At 50.8% G+C, this 24405-nt stretch overlaps 1 protein-coding gene and 1 long non-coding RNA gene across 3 annotated transcripts; one reads left to right on the top strand and one right to left on the bottom strand.

Moving 5' to 3' along the window:
• Window positions 1–1477: 1477 nt before the first annotated feature.
• Window positions 1478–23407, bottom strand: ADA (adenosine deaminase). Of its 2 annotated transcripts, XM_030010196.1 has the most exons (11): window positions 23321–23407; window positions 15962–16023; window positions 12574–12696; window positions 12280–12423; window positions 11305–11420; window positions 8874–8998; window positions 6319–6390; window positions 5934–6035; window positions 5157–5224; window positions 4543–4672; window positions 1478–3263 (listed from the first exon to the last, which is right to left on the bottom strand). In XM_030010196.1, the coding sequence occupies exons 1-11, from the start codon at window positions 23354–23356 to the stop codon at window positions 3162–3164; spliced, it is 1080 nt and encodes a 359-aa protein (XP_029866056.1). In that variant the 5' UTR covers window positions 23357–23407; the 3' UTR covers window positions 1478–3161. The 2 variants fall into 2 exon arrangements, with proteins under 2 accessions (XP_029866056.1, XP_040978618.1); XM_041122684.1 differs by lacking the exons at window positions 15962–16023; window positions 23321–23407 and adding an exon at window positions 15584–15945.
• On the top strand, window positions 9101–12614 carry LOC115339764. Its single transcript, XR_003922826.1, has 2 exons — window positions 9101–9364; window positions 10744–12614. It is a non-coding gene; the product is annotated as an uncharacterized LOC115339764 (long non-coding RNA).
• Window positions 23408–24405: the final 998 nt, after the last annotated feature.

Raw genomic sequence — 24405 nt, forward strand, 5'->3', positions numbered from 1 at the left:
TGGGAAGAGGCATCTTCCCTCTGCAGCACAGAGCTATGAGGACATCGCTGGTGTTTCACCCAGCCCAGGCAGAGCCGATCCCACCAGCGCTGTGGGAGGCAGCCACAGCCCGGCTGGGATCGGCGGCCAGCACAGGGACAAGGCAGAGCTGGCCTGAGAAACACTCTCCACTGGTGACACAAGGACAAGCATCACCCTGAGAGCCTAGGGAAGAACTGAATGTTACAAGTATTGAGATTTATCAGAGAAAACAAGGCCATAAATAAACAGAGAAGCGACTGCCAGACAGCGAGAGAATGTGGGCCTCCGAGAAGCGATGGCCACGGGGCCACACAGAGATGTCCATAGCTCCAGCCCCCACAGGAAACGAGGATTTGGCAGCCAGGTAGCAGCTGCATCTGCTGCTTTGGCAGCTGCAAACCAGCTCGGCTCCCGGAGCTGCATGGATACTATTGCAGCTCTGTGCCTGGACAGCGGCCAAGAGCCTGCTCCCGTTTCCCCGTGCTCGGGGACAAAACAGCAGGTAGCTCCTGGGCTTGGCTGACCACACAGTTGGGTCTTTTAAGCCCCATTTCCAGCTCTCCTCAGTGCCACTGAACATTTTTTTTGGCTCATGCTGACACACACAGAGAAAGCTGAAAGGTGGTGTGCAGAGGGACTGTGCACCACGCAAGACCTCCAGCACTCAAATGCGGGCTAATCTTAGGTCTCCCTCGTCAGAAAATATCTGTTCCAGAACTATATTTAGGCAGATGATTTAGGGACCTGTTGGCCAGCTACCCTCAGAGGACAGGCGAGAGGCATCAGGTTCCCCCTACAAGTGAAAGAGCCAGCTCAGCTGCTGTCGCCGATTGCGCTGAAAGACCAAGGGCATTGGCTTAATCCAGCCACATCCTGACTTGCAAAGTTGCTGAGCACAGGGATGCTCCGAGCCCTTCATTTCCGTTGAACATAGGGGCGTGCCAGACCTCCTGAAACTCCGACCGAGCACTAAATGATCAGAAAGTCTTTCAGCAAACGCTCCCCTGCCCGAGCTGACAGTGCAGTCAGGCAGCCCAGGCTGCACCACTTCTGGCTCTTAGCATCATCCAACTGTACAAAACTCAGGAGACAGGGAAAAAAAATTGTAAACTATTTTTGATACGTGCCAGAAAAAAAACGAGAGTACACAGTGATAGCACTGCTGCTTTTAGCAGTGATATGCATCCCTTTGATTACTGAAGGGAAAAGGACACGTGAGGTTGGAACAACCTGCATCCGTAAAGCCAGCTTGCCCGCCTAGCAAGGGAGCAGGGCTACCTTCCCTCCGGCTGTCAAAGCGCTCTGACCTGGCAACAGGAGAAGGCAGGAATCGGGCTGCCAAAGCCCCATCACACCTACCGATTAACCCTCGCGCTCTAGCAGGGGTACGATGGCTCACGTTGTGGACCACAGTTCCTAACAGTTACCCTTGAACAGAAAGGCAAGAAGATTTATCTTTTAATATAAATTTGTTATTTTATTAAACAAGTTTAACAATCAACCGTCCAGAATCCAAACAAGCAAATCCTTCAGAATTTTTGGAGAAACATTACCCAAAAAAGCCTGGTTCTTACTGCACTCATGTTCTTAAAAGTGATGCTTTAGCATGTGCTTTATAAAAGTAAGAAATTCACTCTCTCACATCCATCTATCTAGCTATACATATATATGTGTGTATATATGCACCATGTACTTCAGAGATGAGTATTTTACTCAGAAGACAAATATGGAAGCCCAGAAAGAATGGAAATACTCCCAGTACGCAGTCGCTGCTGGATGAGACTGGACCAGTCTCACACAATGTCAATGGTAATGGTGACCACGGCCCCTTGTCAAAGGCAACTTTTTGGTACAGTATCTTTGGAGTAAGCATCTTGGCAGATGCCTGGGATGTTAAAGCACACCACACACTCACGTAAGAAAATGATGGTCTCTTCTCTGGACGCACAGCTCTGTTGCATATTAAGTAAAAACACTATAATGCACCAAAATCACTCAGGAGTTTTGGTGAATATTTCTGTATAAATTCTCCACCAAACTGAAGATCTGTCTTCTAGCCAGTGTCGTGGTTGAGTGAGAGAAGCAATTTAGATGGGACATGAGTCAGTATGTCACATTGGGCCCTAGCTTATTAACTTACTTACTCAGTTTTAATGGTGTCAGGTCAGGAAGAGGGCACAATAGTTAAAACAGGCAATCGATCATGGTTTTTCCAAGTCCTAAACAAAGATAGAGGAAGAGCAAGCTGCAGTTCACAGGAATTCTCCCGGATGAGTACAAAACCAGGAAAAGTCCCAGAAGGCAGATTTTGGCCCAAAATGGTAAAAATATGTTCCAACTTCCTACGCATGTGTGAGCATGGTCATGGCCAGCTGCGAGCATAGCTGCAGCCTGAACCCAGGGTGTGCACTTCTGCAGCAGACATTGGGAGGCTGATACACAGGAGTCCTTGTCCAAGAAAGGATGCAAAAAAAAAATTTATTTTTTTTTAAATGCTCTTCAGACCTGTGCATGGGCAAGAGCACCAGCTTCCAGCTTGTTCTTGTTCCAGTCTTGTCAGTACAAGACTAATGCTGGGTAAATATAGCTGGGGCCAAACCCTCCTACCCACATGGATGAGAATAAAGCCTCTGCTTCTGAAGTGCCTGCTCACTCCCTGCCAGTGCTAACAAACCTTTTTCCTAGAAAGGTGAAGATTAACCCAGGCCACAGTCACAGTTAAACGTGGTTATTTCTGCACTGCAGACAAGGGCTAGGCAGGTCAGCAGGGCAGGACAGATAAAGCAGGGGAAGAGGGTAAAAAAAAAAAAAAAAAAAAAAAAAGGAGGGGAGGTTCTTCTGTTCTCATTTGCAGCACAGAAAGACTGGCAGATGGAGAAGGGAGTCAGGCCAGGAGGCAGTTTCAGCCTGCTTGCACAACAAGATAGGAAGCTGGATATCCATTTGGGAGAGAGTTTGTGGGAGTGATAGGTAGGTATATGTGATAGCCTGATTCTGCTTAGCACTGTAAGGGTTAACACAGGGGTGCCAGTAATAGAGACTGACTCTGGGCACCTTCTCCCGGTGCTCCCACTAGCACAGAGGAGAGTCAAGCATGCATGAAGAAGGGCCACTGCTCCATGCTGGCTCGCAGGGATGGCTCACGATGCACTGGGGACCATCCCATAGGCTTCATACAGCGTGTCAAGCAGCTCCTGCTTTTCCTTCTCAGGTAAGAAGCTGGACTGAGCTGCGTTGATGTTCTGGGGAGGCAGAGGGGGAACACAAAGGAGACATTAAGACCCATTAGACATGAACACGTGGTTGTGCACATCCACACATCTGGCTCTGAGCAGCAGCAGGCGAGGGAAAGTGTAAAGTTTTCACTCCAAGAGTCACTTCCACGGCCTCAATTTACAGGGCAACTGTTCTGGCCCATCACTACCAACAGTCCCAAGAGGAACAAGGCAGGCACAAAGCAAAGGTCTTGATATACTTTGGCATTTTTAGGGTATGTGCTTTAGACCTGTCCCTACACTCCCGGCTCCCCTTTGGACAAGATCCTCTCCTGACACAGCAGCAGAGCATCCAGCCTGATGCGCCGCTGCTGGGACACAGCCTGGCTGTGCAATGTAACCTGCTTGTCCATCTTGCACAGGGACCTTCCTTTTATTACACAGGAACAATGTGGCTTTTGCAAGAGCAGGAGAAGACAGGTGGCAGCAGGATCCCAGAGCTCAGAGCTGTCCTTGTTCCCCATTCCAGACACAGAGAGTGATGTCTGTAGGGGAAAGGGACTTGTTCCTCCAGCCAGAGCTGAGAGCAGGACTGACACTCTCTTGTAAAGTGCATCCTGCACTTCCCAATCCAAGCAAGTATCTCTGGAGACACACAGGCAAAAGTGCTGAGCATGACTCAATGCAAACCAGGAAAGGTTTGCTTGGTAACCAGGTAAGTCAAACTCCCAAGAGTTATCCTGTCTTTCTGTCTTGGGTGAATAATTAGAAAATCAAAGATGTAATCAAGACACATAAATGACTGTGTGTGCCAAAACCAAAGCCAGACGTCATCTTGTTTCCAGCTCAGTTGTCGCATACTCATGTTATATGTGCAAAAACTGCAAGCACTTCCATACCCTCTGACTCTTGCTGATTTCAGGGCCAGGCCTTGCCATAACCTACCTGCAATTCCAAACGCAGAAAAAAAAGCAACAGGCACCTTCCTTCTTTATTGCTAAGACCTGCTGTGAGGGCATCAGTGGACAATTTCCACTCTGACCTGTTCCCCGTAAAGCCCAAAGCAGTCAGCCCAAGTGATGCAGCCCCTGCAGAGCCCACCCTGCCCTCACATCCCCCTGCTCCCCGCAGCGCTCCCAGCATCCCCCTCCAGCCAGCTCAGCAGCCCTTCTCAGCCTCACGCTTACAAGGCCAGTGCAGGATGCTCAGATTTCCATTGAACACTCTTCAGCTTATAAAGAAAAAAAGCGGGTTGTTCTGGGCTGCACCAGGACATCAGCAGAGCATCCAGCTGAGGCCAACTTACCACTCTCTTGAACTCCTCTTCAGTGAAGCCCATGTAGTCCTTCACTATGCTGTAATCCTTGTCAATACTGGAGTTAAAGATGAGGGGGTCATCCGTGTTTATAGAATAGTTAGCACGATCCTTCCTAAACCTGTAAGGAAATCAGGTTGAACCGGTGGGTAAAACACTGGATATGGCACTGGTCATGCACTTCTAATGCAGTAAAAGCAAAGACCTCGCCGCTGTCCCTGCAGCTTGCGTTGCTGGACACAAACACAGGGCTCGGCTTGTCTCACCACCGCTCTGCTTCTCCGGTGGAGAGAGGAGCAGAGCATCGGGGTGTCTCTTGCTTAGAGGTTCAGGAACCTCAGCTCTCAGCCACAAACTAGGGCTAATGGCCGGTGTGCAGCATCTCGTGCCCCACAGCTCAGAGCAGGGGCAGGAGGGAGAGGACAGCCTCCCCGAGGGACCCCCACACCCCCTCCAGCTGCATCAGGCCCCTCTGTGCCGAAGGGCGAGGATGTACCACATTTTCCTAAGCACTTAGATGTGCATTACCTTTGTAAAGCAATAAAGCACCTATAGTCAACCCAAATCCTGATTATTTAAGAATGCACATAATTGAGAAGTCTTACTGTGCTACAGGGTGTTTCCCGAAGTCTGGAAGACATGCTCCAGTTAGGTAACTGGACCAAGGGCAGACCTGTTTGGGGGAGTTAAACATGAAAACCAGAATCAACCACACAGATCTGAACCCCAGCTGTGTACGCAGATAGCCAAGCACACTGGTAAAGCCAGATACAGGTTTAGAGCTTTGTTCACAGCTGCCCCTCAGCACTACTCTGAAGGAGCACTGCACGTCCCAGGACATGGATGCGAAGAGCCCACAGCCTGCGTGGCAGCAGCAGGAGCCAGTGGGATATTTCCCATGACCAGTCAGCTACCCGCCATGTGTCAGCCACAGCTAAGAAACCATTGGCATTAAGTATATACATATATTCCATATATTAGTTGGATACACCCGTTCTGGGGAAAAGCCAAGGAAATTTCCCCACGCACAATAACTCCCAGGCACTTCCACCCTTCAACCAGACAGTCTCCGGTACAGCAGCCTGCTTAATGGGAGGAGAAGCCTGCAGGCTTGAGGCATATAAACTAGTGAATAAGCCCTCCAAAATTTATCCTCAGCCAGACCAGGATCCATTTCTCTCTGCTACACGCCTCCTGCAAGCTGCTGTGCTCTCCAGTGCTCCTCACAGCAAAGATCCCAGCAAACAGCCAGGTGTCCCCACCATTTTTGCAGCACTTGGGTGTCAGGTCATGTCCCTAGTTGTAGCACAGCCCAAGCGAGGGCTGGTTTTCTACTCGGACAGCAGCTACGTGGCTGTCAACCTCCCACCACACATCCTTACCTCAAAATGCATCTTTGCTCTCAACAGCTCCTTGTAGAGCTCAGGGTCCTCCAGGACATGGTAGCCATGGCCAATGCGTTCAGCCTTCAGGAGATAAACTGCCTAGAGAACACGGGAAAACCACGTACAGCCTCTGAGCACCAGCTCACCTCACTCCTGCCTGCCCAGAGATCCCTGCCCGCCACAGGTACAGCCCACACCACTGAGTCAGCTCCGGGGAAATCCTTCTTTGAGCCGTCGAGGTCACATCTCTGCCTGGGTCCCCAGTGTTTGCTCTGCTATGAATACGGAGAGGACTTGGGCTCCTCTCTCCCCGGTGCAGGGTATGCAGGGGCAATTCCCACCCATGCCCCTCTCTTTGCCCTGAGCCAGGAGCCCCTCGTACCTCCTTGATCATGGCAGGCGGGCCAGCCTCCCCAGCATGGACGGTGCGATGAATCCCACATCTCTCAGCTTCCTGCAAAGCAAGAGAGGACACACTCCTGTCCCATCACCCGCAGCAAGGTCAGCAAACTCCTGGGCTGGCACCGCTCTCGGGGGCACAGCAAGCAACAGGGCTCTGTGCAGAGAGCCCCCAAATCACGAGCCCTGTGCCCCGAGATGTGCATGCTTTCTGCTGTAGCACAGGCTGTGAGAGAAGAGCTCAGTAATGCCACACACAGAGAAACTTTGAAAGCCTGGTTACCTTCCCCTGGAGCCCAGCCAGACTCCTCAGGGTCTTTTAATACCGGGTGAGCTCACTGCTGTCTCCTGTCCCGACAGCAGCAAGCTCGAAGCTCTCTTTCCTCCACCTACTTGCCCTTCTGTACCAACCCTGCAGGCGTTCCTGTCTCTGAAACTTCTACCTTTTTGGCAGGCTACAGCCAAGTGGGAGAATTTAAAAGCCCCCAGGGCAGAGATGAAGCAATGCTCAGACACCGAGCACCTCCCTCCTGTAAGGGGCTGGGGACAGAGGCAGCCCAGCCAGGAGAACCCTGCTGGTGCAGATTTGGGGCATTTCGAGATGCTCTCCATGGCATCTTCAGAAATCCCTTGCCAGGTCAGCCACAGACCACCTGGGCTTTGGGAAACCATGCAGCCTCGAGGGAAGCCTGGCTCCTGCCTTGCTGGAGAAAAGCCACCCAGCCAGCAGTGGCAGGCAGGCTGCAAGCCCCATCTTGCAGCAGACGCTCTTCCTGGGCACTTCTTCAGGACTTTTCACTCATGATTTTTTTTCAGTTACTTAATTTTCAGCTTCTCATGTGCTGCACGCCCAGGCCCAGCAAAGGTCAGGCCAGGGTCTGCCTGGGAAGTCTACAGAAAAGCCCTATGCGCATCGACCTGAAAGGCACTCTGTGCTCCCTATGTTTAAGTGAGTGTTGGTTTTTCCCAAACAGCTATTTTTTGACACTTTTCAAAATAACAAAAGCCTTCTGGCTGGAGTACCAGACGAAGAGGAGAGACAGAGATTTTCCCACTTGTTTCTACACAGGATGAAGAGAAACCAGAAACTCTCACCCCTCCACTCCCAAGACAGGCATCCCTAACTATCCGAAGAGGAGCCAGGGATACAATCAGAGGGGTCAGGAAGAACACATGTGGTGGGACCCTTCGCTACTAACCCTCCTGGCTGCTGAGGCCTGAGCACCTCCACCCAGGAGGCAGCTTGTGTCTAATGTCCATCCGTGGGCATGTCTTCCCTGGAGTGCTTTAATCTCTTTTTCAACCCATTTGTCCGAGGACACATGGTGCTTCCCTTGGCTTCTCCTCCAAGGATCCCTGCTTCCTTGGACATGGTGGTCCTAGGATCCTTGGCTCTACACTTCCCAGTGCTCCTCCACAGCCAGCAGCCACAGTTGAGTTTTCACCATTATCTGCTCTTTCCCCTCCAGCAGCCCCGAGAGCTCCCAGCCAGAACATGCCTGCTTGAGGGCATCACAAGTCTCTCCAATTTCCCTGGATGCATTACATACCCCACAGATCATAGCAGCAGTATTTATGGGGATGTACTTCCCTGCCACGCAGGCCAAGAGGGGCCGATGGATGGGAGTGGGGTTTGCTTCAGCATCTCAGAGCCTGAGCGAGCCCCTGGCACAGAGACAAGACGCATCCTTCAGACCCAGGAGTCTGGACCTGGGTACTGCTGGCACACCGGGGCAGGATGAGATGCACCTGCCCGTCAGCTAATAAAACCCTGTGCCCGCATCTCAGTTCATTACTACTCAGTTCATCCAGCATGGCACAGCAGCACAGGCAGTCCTTGTATCGGCTCCTGCTGACAGGGGCAAAGACTCTGAGAAAGCCCCGTGTTGTATCAGACCTGAGCGCTGCTTGCAAACCACAGTCCTTTCTGGCAGCGATGGTGCACAACCTCCTCTCCCACTGATGCAGGGGACCAACAACCCCAAACTCCCACCAGCAAAGATGAGCGAGCCGCGAAGCTTTCCCTTTGAGCCGCTGCAAAGCGCTGAGGTCTGGTGAGAGTCTCGGATCAGGCTCCTGAAGCCATTCCAGCGTTTGCATTTGAGATGATCAGATAAAAGCACTTCAAATGTGCAGCTTCCCTGCTCCTCGGGTGATTTCTGCCAGGCTGGAAAGGCCAGTCTCTTGACCCTCGGCTGTGGTTTCGCCAAGCCCCAGGAGCCGACCCCAGCCGAGAGCAGCAGGCTGCTGCCGGGGGGATGTGGGCTCCACGTCACTCGCATCGCATTCAGTGCAACGGGGTAGTGGGCTGAGCTCCAGCTCTAAGGCCGTGTTTAAACAATGATGCCTGCCATTAATCATTTAGGAAATATAAACAAATACTTTTGCTATTTAACAGAATGTTTTTAATAGCTGCAACGAATTTTTAAGCTGTCCCAGCTGTTTGCAGTCTGAGAAACATACTGCGTGTCCACTCATGCAAGTCCCCTCAATGCATGTTTTTCTCATAGTTGCTTTTAAGAAGCTTATTAAACAAACCTCGTAAGCCTTCTTATGCTCGGAGGAATTCTCCACCTTCAGGGACTCATCCCCAGCCAGGTCGATGGCCACCACAGAGTTGTTTCGATACTTCTTGCAGAGCTCCACCACCTCCGGAGACCAGCCTGGAAGAGAGAGCGTCAGGGTTCAGGGGAAAGCATTGGTAAGAGATGCACCTTCAGCATTTTTCTAAACAAATCCTGGTCATATAACTAGAAGGCTAGAGCTATTTTCTTTGGTCTTTCCTAAAATTTGATCCTCAAAAAGGAAGCTAACAAACTCCTAGAAAGGTCTGCCATCTTCAGGCAAATAAAAGCTGCTAACTGATTAGTTCATTGTCAATCAAATGGAAATCAAATTCATTTACCAGGTATAAAGCTGCTCTCATCATGGTTTTTTTCTGCTCACTTTTGGCAGGGGAAAAAAAAGAAAAAATAAAAAGAAAACAGAAAAGAAACCTTGAACACAGTGGTGACTGCAGTTGGCCCAAGGTAAGCTGAACTGCACAGCCCATGTGCTGTAACATGGTGCGTGGGAGAAATCCCTCAACTCACTCCTGAGCTTTCCAGGGCTGGGCAAGGGCAGAGGAAGGAAAGAACTGGCCCTTCAGACGAGTTGTATCACGGAGGAGTTTGGGCTGGGAGGGATCTCTGGGGGGCCCTTGTACGACAGTCAGCCCTGCCCTGTCTCAGAGCATCCTCGACTACGCCAGACAAGATGATGGATGCTACTCCTCGTGGGAAGGAGCTGGTCAGCCCCCTGAAAGTTGACCTTTAACACTCGCAAAGTTTTATTGTTTTGGCATCAGTGAGACAGAGAGTAACAAATGACCAACAACTTCTTCACAGTTATCTCTGATCAGGATAGATAACCTCTGAGAAAGGACGTGCATCTACTAGCTCATACAGCACTTACCCTCAGCAAAAAGGCCAAGAAACAGAGATAAACTGTAGTGTTAATAATTAAGAGGAACCTGCTGTGCATGTAGAATCCCCAAAATCGATGAACACATAAGAAAACGTGCAAATTAATCTTCTTTTTTCACCAGTTTCCAACTCACCAGATTAGAGCCATTATTTTATTAACAAGTTTAATATGTGCTGGTTCTGGCTGGCATCTCTGCCTTTCTCTCAACACTTCATAAATTATAGGGTTGCTTCCCACTGTTGCAACACATCCCGAATGTGGCACTAAAGACTCTTGTATCAAGTGCATCACTGGCTCCGGGTAAGAGTTGGTGCCCTGGGACAGAGGCATAAAAATGCCAACTCAGATGTCTGCACAAGCAATCCCTCCTGCTGTGCAAGGTGCTCCCACTACCTTCTGCCTTTACCACTTGTGTGTTGGCAGGGACCATAACTGCAGACAAGTGTGACACTGCCTCACAGCTTTCCAGTTTCTACGAAGAAAAAAGTTTTCTTCCTAGAAACCAGAAATTTAAAGGTCAAGTTTTCAAAGTATTGTTTGGGGTTGATGTGCAGGCAGGAAAAAAAAAAACAACCACTCTCAGATCTCCCAGTTTCCAAAAATATCGTATTTCACACTTCTAGACACAAACTAACCATGTAGTCATTAGCAAAAATCTTTCCACCATCTACCCTGCTAAGCCTACATAAAACTGTTGTGAGATATGAAGATATTCATAACAAAGTCTTCACATAGAACAGCTACTGTCATACAACCTTGCTCTGACTGCATCTTTCTCTAGAGGAAGATGCTCACAGAACTCAGCAGCCCAATGAAACACTGGAAATTGGGTTTTCTTCCTATTCTGGGTGACAGCACCTTTTACCAACAAAGTTCAGAGCTGCTGATTTTATAGGAAACATTTTCTTTATGTGACTTAAGTATATTTCACTTGTGTTTTCAGCTTAAACCAGCAGAGACTGCAGCCAGAGGACTCTCTGGCTGACCCACGGTCTAGGCTAATGAAGGAGCATGCTGCTGTAGCAGCATGACCATGAGCAGGGAAAGTGTGAGATCTCATGCCTGGTCCTCCTCCTGTGACTGTCCGCTCTTGGACCCATCAAATGGTCATGGCACATGCAACCGTTTGCTGTGGCAATGGCTTCAACTGGCCCAAGGAGAGCTCCAGCCTTTGGGCAGGGAGCGAGGTACGAGCAGAAATGAGACCTCCCCCAGGAGAGGACAGAAGAGCCCATTTTGTCTCTCTAGCAAGACCTTTCAGATACTGGTTGTACCCACAGATGCCCACTCTCACATCCAGCACACCCTTTCCCCATAGGGAAGAGAGGGGAGGACCCCCACCAAGAAAAAAAACTACTCCTTCTCAACACTGTGGCATCGGACCCAGGGCCACGGGACCGGGGCTTTCCCCGCATTTCTGCAGGGACCCGAACCCAGGGGACGTCACCTCCCGCCACGCGTCAGGGAAGGGGAGCAGAGCAGCAGGGGAGCTGCAATACATTACTTGGCATATGACGCATGCAGCATAGAATAGACCTGGCTTTGATGCGGAAATCCCTTTCTCCATCCTGTAGTCCCTGATTTACGAGGTTAACGACTTCATCTGGAGTGAGGTCTCCCCTGCAGGGGAAGAAAAGCCATCAGTGAGAGGCCGGACACCCGCCAGGGAGGCAGGCAGGAGCCGCAGGTCCAGCCCAGCATCCCTACGGGACACCCCATGCAAAACCCAGGCTGCCCGGGGTCCCACTCGCCTTAACATCCAGAGGAGCGCGACGAGACCGCCCAGAGCTGAAGAGCACCTTTTACACCCGTGCCATGCCCAGATCTACCAGATGTCGGGCACAAAAGCATGCAAAGATGATAGTAAGATTTAGAAGAGCCTCAGAGAACTGGATGCCAATCCTGCCTGAGCAGAGGAACCTGCTCTTTACCAGAGCATCTCATTAGGGCACACAACTGCCTGCAGCTGGGCAGGGACGAGCACGAGGGCTCAACACCCATCACAGCACATTTTGCAAGGGGCCACAAGGCCCAGCACTGATTTAATCAGAGGCACACATCACAGAGGGGATGACATGTAAAGAAGGGATCGGATCACCAGCTCGCTCCAACATTGCCCACTGTCTCTGCGAGCTCAAATTCACATTTTGCAGGCAAGCAATCCGTATATGAATGCTGCTTTCCCTCGCACAGAGAACAGCTTCAGCCAGAAGTTTAAGCACAGCCGCTCTGCACACGCAGAATGAGGTGCCCAAAGCAAGGGATGTTAAAACATGGCAGCACACACAGATATTATAAGATGAAAAATGCTATCGATGGGGAAGACAGGTGGAACCATGCCGGCGCTCGCTGCACTGGAGGAGAGAGAAGGTTTAGTTACACCAAACTTTGAACACGCGCCAGCTGACCGGCGTGGGCCATGCCTTCTCCGTGCCAAACTGGCTACCCACCGGCTCCCCGGCACAGCGGGATCACTCACTCGGTTTGGCCCCAAGGGATGGGATCCACATGGCAGTTGGCCAGGAGGTGAGGGCTGTACCGGACCTCCACGTAGATGACGCCTTCTTTTGCTTTCGTTTCCACGAGCTCGTAGGCGATCCTCCTCACCGCCTCACGGTCACCCCTGCAAGGGACAGTAGTGGGACCCATCACCGGCTCTCATCACCCTCGGGGCACACTGGGGATGGGCAAGGTGACCTCCAAGGCTGAGCAACTTTAGCCAAGGAGTCCTGCCAAGGGTTGAGGAGGAAGAAGTAAAATGCAGGGTACTTACGCAATGGCAGGCATGTAGTGATTAAACTTTTCTAGAAACTGTGTAAGTGTCAGTGGTGTTTTGTAGCTGACGTGCTTCAGGAGGTCATCAACAGTGCTGCCAGGGAGAGGAACCCCTCTTTTCCTAGAAATGAAGCCACATATTACTGATGGGGAAGGCTATTGCATTTTTAATCAGTCCATTTCATAGAGCAATCGCATCCCAAGCTGGCAGCATTAGCCTCCATTTCTTCACAGAAAAGATATGGCACACGTTGTCCTTCCAAAATCTCGCAGATGCAGCCCTGAGCCTCAGCAGGGAGGAAGGCAATCCAAAATGCAGGCAAAGCACAAACAAATCGAAATACAAGCCCAGACTGACCCAGCAGGAACACAGCCAGAGCACATTTGAAGCTTAAGGAGGAGTTCATCTAAAGGGGCTCTGGATTATTTCTTGGCAGCTCCTAGTCCTAGCAGCAGAATTGACAATTCTTTAGAAAAGTTAATTTCCATTTATGCAGGTGAAAATGCTTTAGAAATTGTGGAGATGCTCCCAGGCGCAGGATCACGCATGCAGAAGTGTCATGGCTCGTGTGTTTAATGCCGGCAGCTCCTGCGAGCGAGCTGGTTTCCAAGCCCAACATCATGGTGGGGACACCTCCCACGCAGGAGAAAACGGCAGTCCCAACAACTGCTCTTACCAAAGGGATGGAGATGGTAAAGCCCACCTAAATGCTTCCAAGAGGGAAAAGGCTGTTTGTCCCTGGAGCACCTGGAGTCCTGGGTGGGTGGATGTGTCCTCAGTGGGGTGACAGCCAGGCTCAAGGGGGCTGCCAGCCAAGGATGCTGCATGCTTCCCAGGCAGGTTTACCACCCCCACACCCTGTTACTCTGCACATGCCAACCTAAATTAGGAATAATAACTAGACATTTGGTTTTAATCCTTTTTCCTGCCACGATGAATTACAGCCAATCGATGGATCTCTCTGCTAATAGAGATAAAACACCACAGACAGCTTTAGTGTCCCAATGCCAGCAACCATCCCGATGAGCAATCTGCAGGGAAGCAGCCCAAAGGACCCTGCTCCTGGGCTCAGTAAACATTGCTCATTCCCTGCTCACGCAGGAAGGAAACCAGCCCCACGCTCAGCCTTCACATGCAGTCTGCACAGATTAAGTTGCTGGCACTCGGCAGGGGATGTTCATCACTGCCAAGGCATAGGTTTTCCTCCCCGCCTTGCCCTTTCCATGGCACTGACACATTGGTCCCTGCTCCAGGAACCAGCCCATGTCTTCCTCTACCTGCCCAGGGAAAGCTCCCTACAGCAAAGTCATTTCCCTGACCTCTTTCATGTGCTTCCTGAAGGATTGCCTCCACGCAGCCAGAAGCAACAGCACTTTGGGATAATCTGCAGAGCAGAGACACTAGAGTGAGGTCTCCGGCTGAGGGGCTCTGGTGGATCTTGCCAACACGGCTTTGGGAGCTGCTGCTGTCCCATCCAACCCATCTGGTAGGTGGGAGCCTTCCCACAGCAAAGCTGCCCCAGGGGAACATGCTTGTGCCTGCCGGCACCTCAGCATCCTGCCCAGAGCTACCTCCAGCCACAGGTAGCACCACGCACACCGTCCCACCGCGGAGAGGACACCTCTCCTGGGGACACCCAGTCCCACAAGGGGTCTGCCATGGCTCTAAACCCTTTGGCTGGGCAGGGGAGATGCAATGCCTGACCCAGACCTGACAGAATTGGAGCCAAAGTTTCTAAAAATGGCAGAGTTCAGCCACTGCCCAAGGGGACTTGTGCATCCCAGCAGCTTCGGGTTATTTGTACGTGGTCAGCCACCACCTGGCAAATTTATTTCTAGCTCTTTACCTTTAAAAATAGACCACAAGCAGCTTTCTGTGTCCAGGGTGAGGTTATTAAGGCAGTCCCCTACAGTCTCCTGCAGTGCCCTGTTGCTTTTATATTTGTGCGAGCGCTAGTTTTAGAGCCCATGAATAGCACAGACTCACTCCACCCCAGCCAAGTGTGGCACCCCAGGGCTGCCAGCCCCAGGGGACGCCAGGGCTGTTTAAAAATAAGAGAGGACTCGGCACACACTTGGGCAATGAAGGTTTCAGTCCTAAGCAAGGGAGAGGCATGGGAGCCTCAGATGGCTGATGCCTCCCAGGCCTCAGGGCTCCTACAACCCTCCCGGGGGACTACACCAGCATTTGTCCTTTGCTGGCAGCAGGGATCCAGCAGAGACCCAGGGAGTCAGGACTGACTCTTCCGTCCATTGGGACTTGTATTCCAGCCCTGCAGCCCACCAGCAGCACAGGCAGGGCCAGCAGGAACCCTGACATCCTGCAACGAATGAGATGGGCATCTCTGATCCATCTTCTTTACTCTGACTGCACTGCAAAATGTATGGCCACTCGCTGCAGAAAAAGCTGCTGTAGAAAGAGTATTTCCCCGTAGGATCGCATTGCCTTGGAGTGTGCTGGGCTCACAGGATGCCAGAACCACTTCCTATCCTCCTCAGAACTGACTTCCTCCCACAAGTACCAGAGTTGTGCTTAAAAGCCATTTCCTGAAATCTTTAAGCTTGCCAGTTTCTTGATCTGAGGGTATTTGCTAGTCTCCATTAGCTTTCTGAATAGTGACAGCTGGAAGAAGTCTTCAGTTTATTTTGCTTACAACCCTGGGGCCAGGTCCTCGCACCAGTTAATCATTCACCTTGGTGCTTCCCACACGAGCTACACTGAAGCAAGAAGATGCATGTGGGCTCTATCAAGGAAACAACCTCTGTTTAAGTCACTGCCAAGTCCTTTCTCGGGTGACCCTCACAGGAGCATGACTCCTTGACTGCTGGCACCAGGCAGACAGCCTGGAGTTCAAAGGCACACAGCCACAGGGCAGGGAGGAGCACCCAAGCTGGTTTTTCCTCCCAAGACTGTGGTACGGCACCACCAAGAAGCAGCTCCCAGCCTGCTTTCATTTTACTTGCTTTGGCAATTAGGAATGTGGAAAAAGAAGTGAGAATACACTGACTCTGCCACTTCCCAGGTACACTTCAAAGGCAGACACCTCTATTTATGAGACATCTTCTGTCCTTTTCTCACGGTGGCTCCTCTTCGCTTGCCCAGCTCACAGGACCGATGACCACCTCGCTCACGCTCCTGCTACCAGCGCAGCCCCGCTGCAGCACTGCCTTTTGGGAAGTGCTCCATCTTCTCGCACCGTGCGGCCACAGAACCCATCTGTGCAGAGATGAGACCAGCACCAGCCAGGTTTGCTGCCTGCACAACGGAGGAGAGAGCTTTCCCAGCCTGCCAGCACAAGCTCTTCTGTCGGAGAATTGGACAAGCAGAAGGGGATCCGATGCTTTTGAACTGCAGCTCCCACAGCTTTCTTCCCCCTGCAACTCACCTGCCAAAGTGTAAGATTGTTTCTGGTCTAATTGCTCCATCCAGGTGGACGTGAAGCTCTACCTGCAGTAGGATAAAGAGAAATCGGTGAGGTACTCTTAGAGCTGCAGCAAAAGTTTAGAGATAAGCAGCTGGTGCTAACGCAGGTATAAATGCAGCCAATACGGGGACAAAGTCATGACAGGGAAGCACAAATACATTCTTAAAATACCATCATTATATAGTTTATTTTTCAATATCTAAGTATTGTCCAAATATCTTCTTATTGCTGCTGCAGCTCACACATTTAATGGATCCTTAGAAATCTATTCTGTTTCCAGTAATTTTCAGGAACTGCCCTATCCTTATTTAGCTTGCATGGTTTAGAGTTTGGGAAGAGTGAAAAAAGCAAACCCCAAACACCTTCGCTTTCCAGCTTGCTCCTTCTTGAATTCACAGACATCCAAGCATCAATTAATTTGCTAAGAGTCATTACACAAAAACTTTGACTTCACTTCCAAGGATCAGCTTCTGATACATTGTTAATTACTTGGTATTATCAGAGCTTACAGGCTTTCTAATCCTACACATGGAGTCAGTCCCATGGTACAAGGTGCTGTAAAAAATAAAAAGAACAAGAGTTGCCCCATAGAGCTAACAAGCTGATTTCAAAACCAAAACACTTAAATTTTGAATCATTAAAAATGGGACAGTAACTCAGATCTCTTCACTCTGAAACTCTCTTTCCCGATTATTGCTGAAACAATGGATTTTGGAGAAAGAACCCCAGAAAAGCAAAAGCGAGTTTTTTTCCATTAGCCTTTTGGAGGAACATGACAAATGTAATTTGGAAGTCGAACTGGGAAGGAAAATATTAGCTGTAAAACGTTTCAGCTAGATCTTCATATTTCCAGAACTGTTTTCTTTTAAGCAACGGAATAGCTTACAAAATAGGTATTTAATTTTTTTAATGAAACTCTAGAGCAGCAACTTAATACACAAAGTTCTTGTTAGTTATAACATTGTGCAAATCTTCCTGTGTAGATGATTGCTGCAGGATGCTGAGGGTAAGAATTGAGTAGGATTCAGAAGAGGACTGGATAATTGCATGGATAACTAAACTACCCAGGGTTACTAATTAAAACCCACAAACCCTCTGGCATCAGGGTATGTATCAAACAATAACCAACTATGAGGTGCTGGAAGAAAAATGAGTAAGCGGTCCATACAAGCAGGGCAATGCGTAATTGTCCACCTCTAGACCCTTTTGCTCTCCCCTGAAGCATCCGTGAGCAGCTGATGTGAGCTCAACGCCGCTGGCCCAGCTCCCAGTGCAGGGCTGGCAGTGCCCATCTCTGGGATGTGCACTGATGCCTGTGAGCTCGCTCCCATCCCCACCTCCCCCCGCAGCTCTAGGCAGCTCGAGCTGCTGATCCTGCACCATTGCAATCAGCTGGCCCGGGGGTCACAAATATCCCCACTGACATCCCTACTAGCAGATTGTAAAAAGATTCCCCGTCACTTCGCCTACCCTTAAGACACCATCTGAATCTACAGGGATGAAGATTTTAAAAGGGCAAATCCTGATCTTTTCCCCCACCTTGAGTTATGCAATCCTGCTTATGAGGACCAAATGTCCTGAGAAGCAGCAAATAAAATAACAGACTACGGACATGATCCACATTGCCAGATGTGGACGCCTGGCACATTTTCCACTCTTGAGCTCCGATTCCTATTTCAAAACCATGCAAGCTCCATTCCTTGAGGTTTTCAACAGCCCTCGTGACCTTCTGATGGAGTTACAAGCTTGAAACTCACTCGTGCTGGATATAAAACCCAAGCAACCCAAACCTACTGAGGTCTTCTCACTCCAAGCATTTCTCAAGCGTTTCCTGCAAGAACATCCCAACATGACACTTCCTTCAATGAGAAAGCAAGTTCAGTGGTGTCCTTCACCCATGCAAGCCACCTCCTTCTGCCACTGCTGCAGGCAAGGTGCTTGTAAAGCAGCAAGGTTCCTCTCCAACATCAGCAAGAGGCTCTTCCTCCCCTGCCATGCATTTCTTTGGGACCTAAACTAAGTGCTAAGAAACTCTTGTGCAATGCTGCTCAACCCAAAAAGTTGGAGGGTTCCTCAAGATCAGTGCTTGGGGGTAGTTTTCTGCAGCTGAGAACTAGTCTATGCTATTTAGATTACCAAAGGACATTCAAGTGAAGAAGTAAAGGTGTGCCTAGAAGGGTGTCCGCCAAGAGCTGGCCCCAGATAAGGATGCAATCAGCAGAGGCAGCTGCTCAGAGCGAGCAGCTCAGCTCCCCCAGGTGCCTTGCTCGCAAACCCTGCAGGTTTCCAGCTCTGTGGGAGGCTGCTCGCGCTGCAGATTACACTGCAGCTCTCTTCCTGCGTGTTTGTTTTGGGTAAACAAAGCACAAGCCTTTTCCAGATACAAGTGGGTAACACGACCTTGCTTTAGGTCAAGGAAAGTACCCAGATAAAGATGAAAGAGTTTTCTCTGAACTGCGGCTCCAGGAGACGATGCTCAAACAAGCAGAAATAAGGCGAACGCAGGAGCCCCGCGCCTCTTCCAGGGCTCTGCTCCTCGGCACGCAGAGGTCCACACACATGTGGTCTCCCACCTCAAACCCTCCGGTTTATTTGGAGGGGAAGCCTGCGCACACAGATTAAATAGGGATCTCAACACTTTGCCCAGGACCCCAATGGCACCACAGGCTGCACCAGCACCAGAGAGGAGCCTTCAGCCACGCCAGAACCAGCAATGCCTTCCTTTTTCACAGCAAAGCTGGATGTGGTAACGTTTGCTCTGATGAAGAAGGAGAAAGCAGCAGAGCTCTCAAATGCTTTCCTGGGGCAGGAGCTCTTCTCTTTCCCCAGCTGCAGCGAGGACCCTCAGGAACACCTTTGTGTAGCCACCCTTCAGCCCTGCTCCTGCACCTCCTCAGCACTGCAGTTGAGAGTGAGTTCACTGACCACTGGCCAGTGCATCAAAAAAAAAATACAGTGCGATTCAATAAAGTCTCTGAGTTTCACTAAAGAGTTATCAAAATCCAGAGGGAAGAGTTCAAAAGATGTAACTGGCCATAAATTGTGCATCCTCAGCACAGACAACATCCAACAAGGCTGTCGGAGCAAACTGAGCGCTTTCCATTTTTATGCAGAAACATAGGCACGTGACTCATTAGCACAGATATCAGCAAGTTGGTTCAGACTTTAAAAAAGGAGAAGTTTTAAGGGCTCTGGCTTGACTTTTCTCTTCTGAAAATATTGTAATGTTTTCTTTGGAACTTAATAAGCTTCAAAAATAAATTCAAACACAAAATGAGATACTGCAAACAAGTATGTTCCATTCAAAGATCAAGTCTGATTATTTTCAATTAGTGAAATTAAGAGGAAAAATTTAACCCAACGTTCTAAGTATTTTCAGCTACAGTCAACCCAACAGAATTTCTCTATTACTCTACGGTTTGCTCAGCGGACCATGGCAGAGCAGTTAACTGCTCAGTTTGCCCATTATGTGGCATAAAAAGTACCATCCAAGCTAAGGCACTTGAGGGAATTTCCATATTAGGTGGTTTCAGGATCTTTTTTTCAATATATATAATGAACAAAGTCAGCCCTAACACCACGGTAAAAGTAACACCAACCTCACCTCTTATTTTGATGGTTTCCAGCAGATGTTAATAGATAATCCAGGCAGCTGCTGAAGTTGCATCATTTTAAAATCCTTAGCAGTGACTTTGCCCAGGATTATTTATCAGCACATTAAAAGGTGATAATTTAAAGTTCACTCTATTGATCTCAATAACTGAAAAACAGAGTGATTACAGCTGTCATTTGTCAATTGTTAGACACACATGGCAGGAAAATGTTAATAGAGAGCAAAATTCAACATGAGATAAGACAAATGCCAATCACTGCAAAAAGAATGAACTATGTTCCCCAAAGAAAGCACACTGTCAGGAGCAAAATTATCCTCATCATAAACTCACCACAAACGCACATTTAGAAGGAAGAGGTGAGAGCAGATCAAGAGGGATGTGAAGTGGAAGGGGCACAGTATTATGCTCAAACCTGACGACACCCAGAAGTGCGTTCTGGAGACAAATCTGCCGTATGCTTTAAGGCTTGAGCCTTTAAAAGAGAAACGTGAGAGACTACAAGGCCCACACGACACACTGCTCTATTGCAAGATATACTCGTGCTTTCTAGAGAAACATTCGTACGATACATGGGTTTGGTTGAGGAGGAGGAGGATGCTCCTGTGCTAAGCAGCGTTTAGTACCATTCCTCCTGGCACCAACTACTCAACCTCCACCGACCTCGGTATGAGGCTCCTGGTGCTGTTAATAGGTGATGGTGGCTCTGTGTCACCCTCCTGCAGGGACGGCTCCCACGGGGCGGCAGGGCAACATCCCTCTCCGAGCCATCGCAGACTTCACACCTGCACACGGCTGGAACGAGGCAATAAACAGAGTCCTTGCGCTTCGTGCAGCACCAAGCCAGCCTCTTACTGCCATCGCGTTTGACAAGTGGATCCGGGAAGGTTATCCGAGAGTGTGCCTGCACCACATTACTGAAGGAATGAGTACGCACTTCACTGTGTAAGGTACAGCTGAGCTCAATGCAGCCTCGGCAGCACCAGGCTTTGACCCATGCCAAGCAGGTCAGGGGTCAGGTTGCGTGCAAGAAGCAGGTGAGCCAAAGAAAAAAATCATCCTCAGCACACCCTCGTGCACTTGCACTGCCTACAATAAGGATCACTTTTTTTTTTTTTTTTTTTTTTTTTTTTAAGTTCCGCACCCAAGGCACATGCCTGTATTATCAGCTCAGCACAGATGGGCAGGTCTGTCTCAAGCAGGGGGAGGCTGCAGTGTTACAGGGAGCAGGAACGCCCACCCAAACCTCCCCAGGTACAGCCAGCACAGCAGAGCTGGCACCTTTGGTGCCATCCAGATTTGGTCACCAGGCTCTCTCCTAACCATTGACAGGACACATGCAGCTACAGCCAGTTCTGGCCATCTCCCAATTCCCAGGTACGAAGGGCACATTGGAGATACCTGTCTCCCTTTGGATAGGGACAGGTCCCGAAACACCGTGACACACACAGCGTGCCCCGGGAGGGCTTGCAGGACCCCTGCCCAGTGTTACTTGATGCTTATTTTGTAAAGAAGCATCCAGCAGCAGAGCTACACCAGCTACTGGGAGGGTGCGGGCCTGACCCCAGAAGCCCCCATTCCCATCCTGCTCCCCACAACACAGCTCAAGGCACACAGGAGCCACAGGAGAAGAGAGCCACGTATCCCGAAGCTCCCGAGCTGGGGCTGGCCTGCGGGGAGAGGAGCCAGCAGTGAGCGAGGACACGGTCTCTACTCTGGTTGTGGAGCAGAGAGGGAAGAGGCTGATGGTCGGCATCCAAGGAACAGCAGTCTTTTCTGTCCTTTTATGGCCTACGATAAGCAGGGTTCAAAGTTGCCCTCCGGCAGCCCCAGCAGCTCCCTGTTCATCTGCTGCAGTTGCTGGGAGTCAGCGAGTTCCTGAAAAACGTGGAGGCAGCCCCGGCCCCGCATTCAGCTGGAGCTCAAAGCTGCTCCAGTTACCAGAAACGTCTCTAAAACACAAAACTGACCGCTCCCAATGGCAGAGGGTCCAGGGGAATGAATAGGGCTCATTAACTGACTTCAGACCCATTTTTTTTTTTCCCCAAGCCTGACTTAGCAGGTTCACAGGACTGAAAGGGACTGCCTGACTCAGGAAAACCAGTCTCGTAATTGCCGGCAACCAAACAACAGAAGCCTGATCTTAGCAGTCAAACCCTGCATGGTTTTTCCTAGGTCTCTCTCTTCAGCATCTCACTCCCCCACACACTGCAAAAGTAGGAAGAAGCCTATGTGAAAGAAGAATTTAACTTGCTTCTCTCAGCCAAAAGTTTAAAATCACTGGGGTGAATCAACAGTTTTGTTTTTAGTGGAGCTGATGAAATGCCAACAGCTCCCAAGATTGAAGTAGCCTTAAAAAGGCTTTAACCATTAGCAGATGTCAACGCTCCCTGGATTTCGGTATCGAGGTTTGCCTGCTATTGCATGGGTCACCTTCCTCAAGAGGGAAACCTCGTGTAGTGATGGAACGAAACATCAATCAGACACGTGCACACAGGCTTTTCCAAGTACGCTAGACTTCCCTGGTGCGAGCTCAAACTGAGAGATAAACGGTTTGGGAGTGGTAGGGAATGCAAACAGTAGCAAAAAAAAACCCTTTTGGGTTTTTGGAGGCAATCTTCTTCCCTGGAAAAGCCGCATGCAGTTGCCACCACTTGGGTTCTCCCAGAGCGGGACCACTGCGACCCTCACATCACTGTTCTTGGTCTCCCCTGTGCCGGCCCCTCACTGCCCACCAAGAGCCTAACCCTGCCTGGTAGTCAGCGCCAGAGCCCAAAGGCAGCCAGGCAGAGAAAACCTGCTCCCTGTAAGTCGGCTCACCCATACCACAACCTAAGAGCTGAGCTGTCTTGCAGCGCAGGCAGCAAGATACAGAGTTATTGCTAACCACATCTGTTTCATCTTCTTCATTCTCAATGGTTTTTATAATCTGATTAACAAACACATTACTGTATGGTCCTACTTGAGATGTATTTATACAGCACATGGTGAGAGCAAAAGACCGGAGCGCCATCTGACAGCAGTCACCAAGATGGTATCTCAGCTATCTGAGGAATAACTGAACTAAATGCTTAAGAAAAAAAAACCAACACACCAAAAAAATGCACCAAACCCCCAAAACCAACCCCCAAACAAAAAAATACCCCAAAAGAGAACAAACAAGAGAAAAGGTTTGTTTTAGTAGACCAAGGCAACGGTTGGAGTGCTGGACACTTCAGGGCTTGCCTTATGCCCAGCCCGGCTACCAGCACATCTCCAGCCCGGAGGAGCGGAGTGACCCTGGCTAGGCGCTGGGATGTCCCCGCGGGTGGGAGCCGGGACCAGCACCGCTCCGGCGGCGGGGCGTGCGGGATGCCCGGGACACTCGGGGCAGCTCCTGCGTGTCCCTGCGGGGAGCACCGGGCCGGGGCGGCGCAGACCCCGGCTGGTACCGCCGAGTGACGCCTCAGGGCACAGCCTCACGGCTTAGCCGCCGTGCCCCAGCTCCCACCCCGCTGCGCGTCGCCTCAGCACCGGGGCGCGCCTCGGCTCTCACCCCGGCTGCACGTGCGGCGGCTCGGCTCCGGTGCACGACCCGGTGCGCGGCAACCCAGACCCGGTGCATGCTCCGGCTCCCAGCCCCGGTGCGTGCCCCGGCTCCCAGCGCCGGGAGCACAGCACCTCAGCCCCGGTGCACGCCCCGGCTCCTCCAGCAGCGCCGCCCCCTCACCTTGGGGTCCCCGAAGACGCGCAGCCCCCGCTCCATGCTGCTGCCGCCGCCGCTGCTCCGCTCCGCTCCGCGCCCGCCGCCCCGCCCCGGCCCGCCCCGCCCCGCCCCGGCCCGCCGGCCGGGCTCGCCCGCCCCCTGCCGCCCCCGCCCCGCCCTGCCCCGCGCCCATCACCGCGGCATCCCGGCGGGCAGGGCTGTCTCCCGCCGCCCCGAGCCCAGACATGCCGCTCGGTAATGCTCCCCCCCGCCGCCTCCCGTTCGTCTTTCCTTCGGGAGCCCAGAGCCCGGGCGGGGTCGTTGCTCCGACGATAAGATCGAAGGAAAATAGAGCTCAGCTCGTGGAACTGGAAAGCGATCTCCAGCTTTGATTGCAGTCTTAAGCCGATGCAACAATGTTTATTTTAACCTAAAAAAGACCTAATTGCTCAGCTTAGGAACCCCCTTTCCAGCTCACAAAGCTGCTGCTCGGTGACTCACTTGTGTTGTCCGATGGCTTTTCGGACTTGTTTGGTCCACCGTACACCTGCTTTCAGCTCCTGCAAACTCATGCTCAGGGTTTCATTTCTTATTTTTAGTGACCTGGCCATGTCTTACACTGCTTTTCTGCCTCCTGCCTTCCTCTCCCATCGGTGATGCACATGGCAGCCCATGTCACTGAGGGACAGCGGGGCAGAAAGTCCTGCTCCTCCCTGCCAAGCAGGGCTTCTCTGATACTGGAGAAAGCAGAGCTTTCAGCTACTCCAGTCCTGGAGCACCCATAAAGTCGCACCCATTTAGCTAAAGGCAAATCTGCAAGGTGGAACCACTCCCCAGAATGAGCTTTGAGGAACATCCCTTGGGTCCTCGTGCAGCCCTGGGTGCAATGAAATCCAAGCTGCCCAGAAGGCGCTGAGTGGGCAGGTGGTGTTTCCAAAACCACTGCAGAGCCAAGGACCACAGTTTTGTTCTGCATGACTGGAGTTCACCTGCCTAGGTGAGGCCATCCCCAGATCACAGGCCAGGTCTGCGGGGAGCCTTGGAGATGAAAAACACTATATCAATGTAAAATTGATTTGTAAATGTAAATTTACAAAAGCAAAATTATT

This window comes from Aquila chrysaetos, chromosome 3 (genome assembly GCF_900496995.4).
Source record: "Aquila chrysaetos chrysaetos chromosome 3, bAquChr1.4, whole genome shotgun sequence".
Lineage (NCBI taxonomy): Eukaryota > Metazoa > Chordata > Aves > Accipitriformes > Accipitridae > Aquila > Aquila chrysaetos.

What these genes read in the sequence shown, in the direction of transcription:
- ADA (XM_030010196.1), bottom strand. Translation starts at nt 23,356, where the DNA reads ATGGAGCGGGGGCTGCGCGTCTTCGGGGACCCCAAG. An exon ending in ACAATCTTACACTTTGGCAG is followed by an intron (nt 12,697 to 15,961) that starts GTGAGTTGCAGG and finishes CTTCATTTCTAG; the next exon opens with GAAAAGAGGGGTTCCTCTCC. An exon ending in CGCCTGCCATGATCAAGGAG is followed by an intron (nt 6,036 to 6,318) that starts GTACGAGGGGCT and finishes CGTGTTCTCTAG; the next exon opens with GCAGTTTATCTCCTGAAGGC.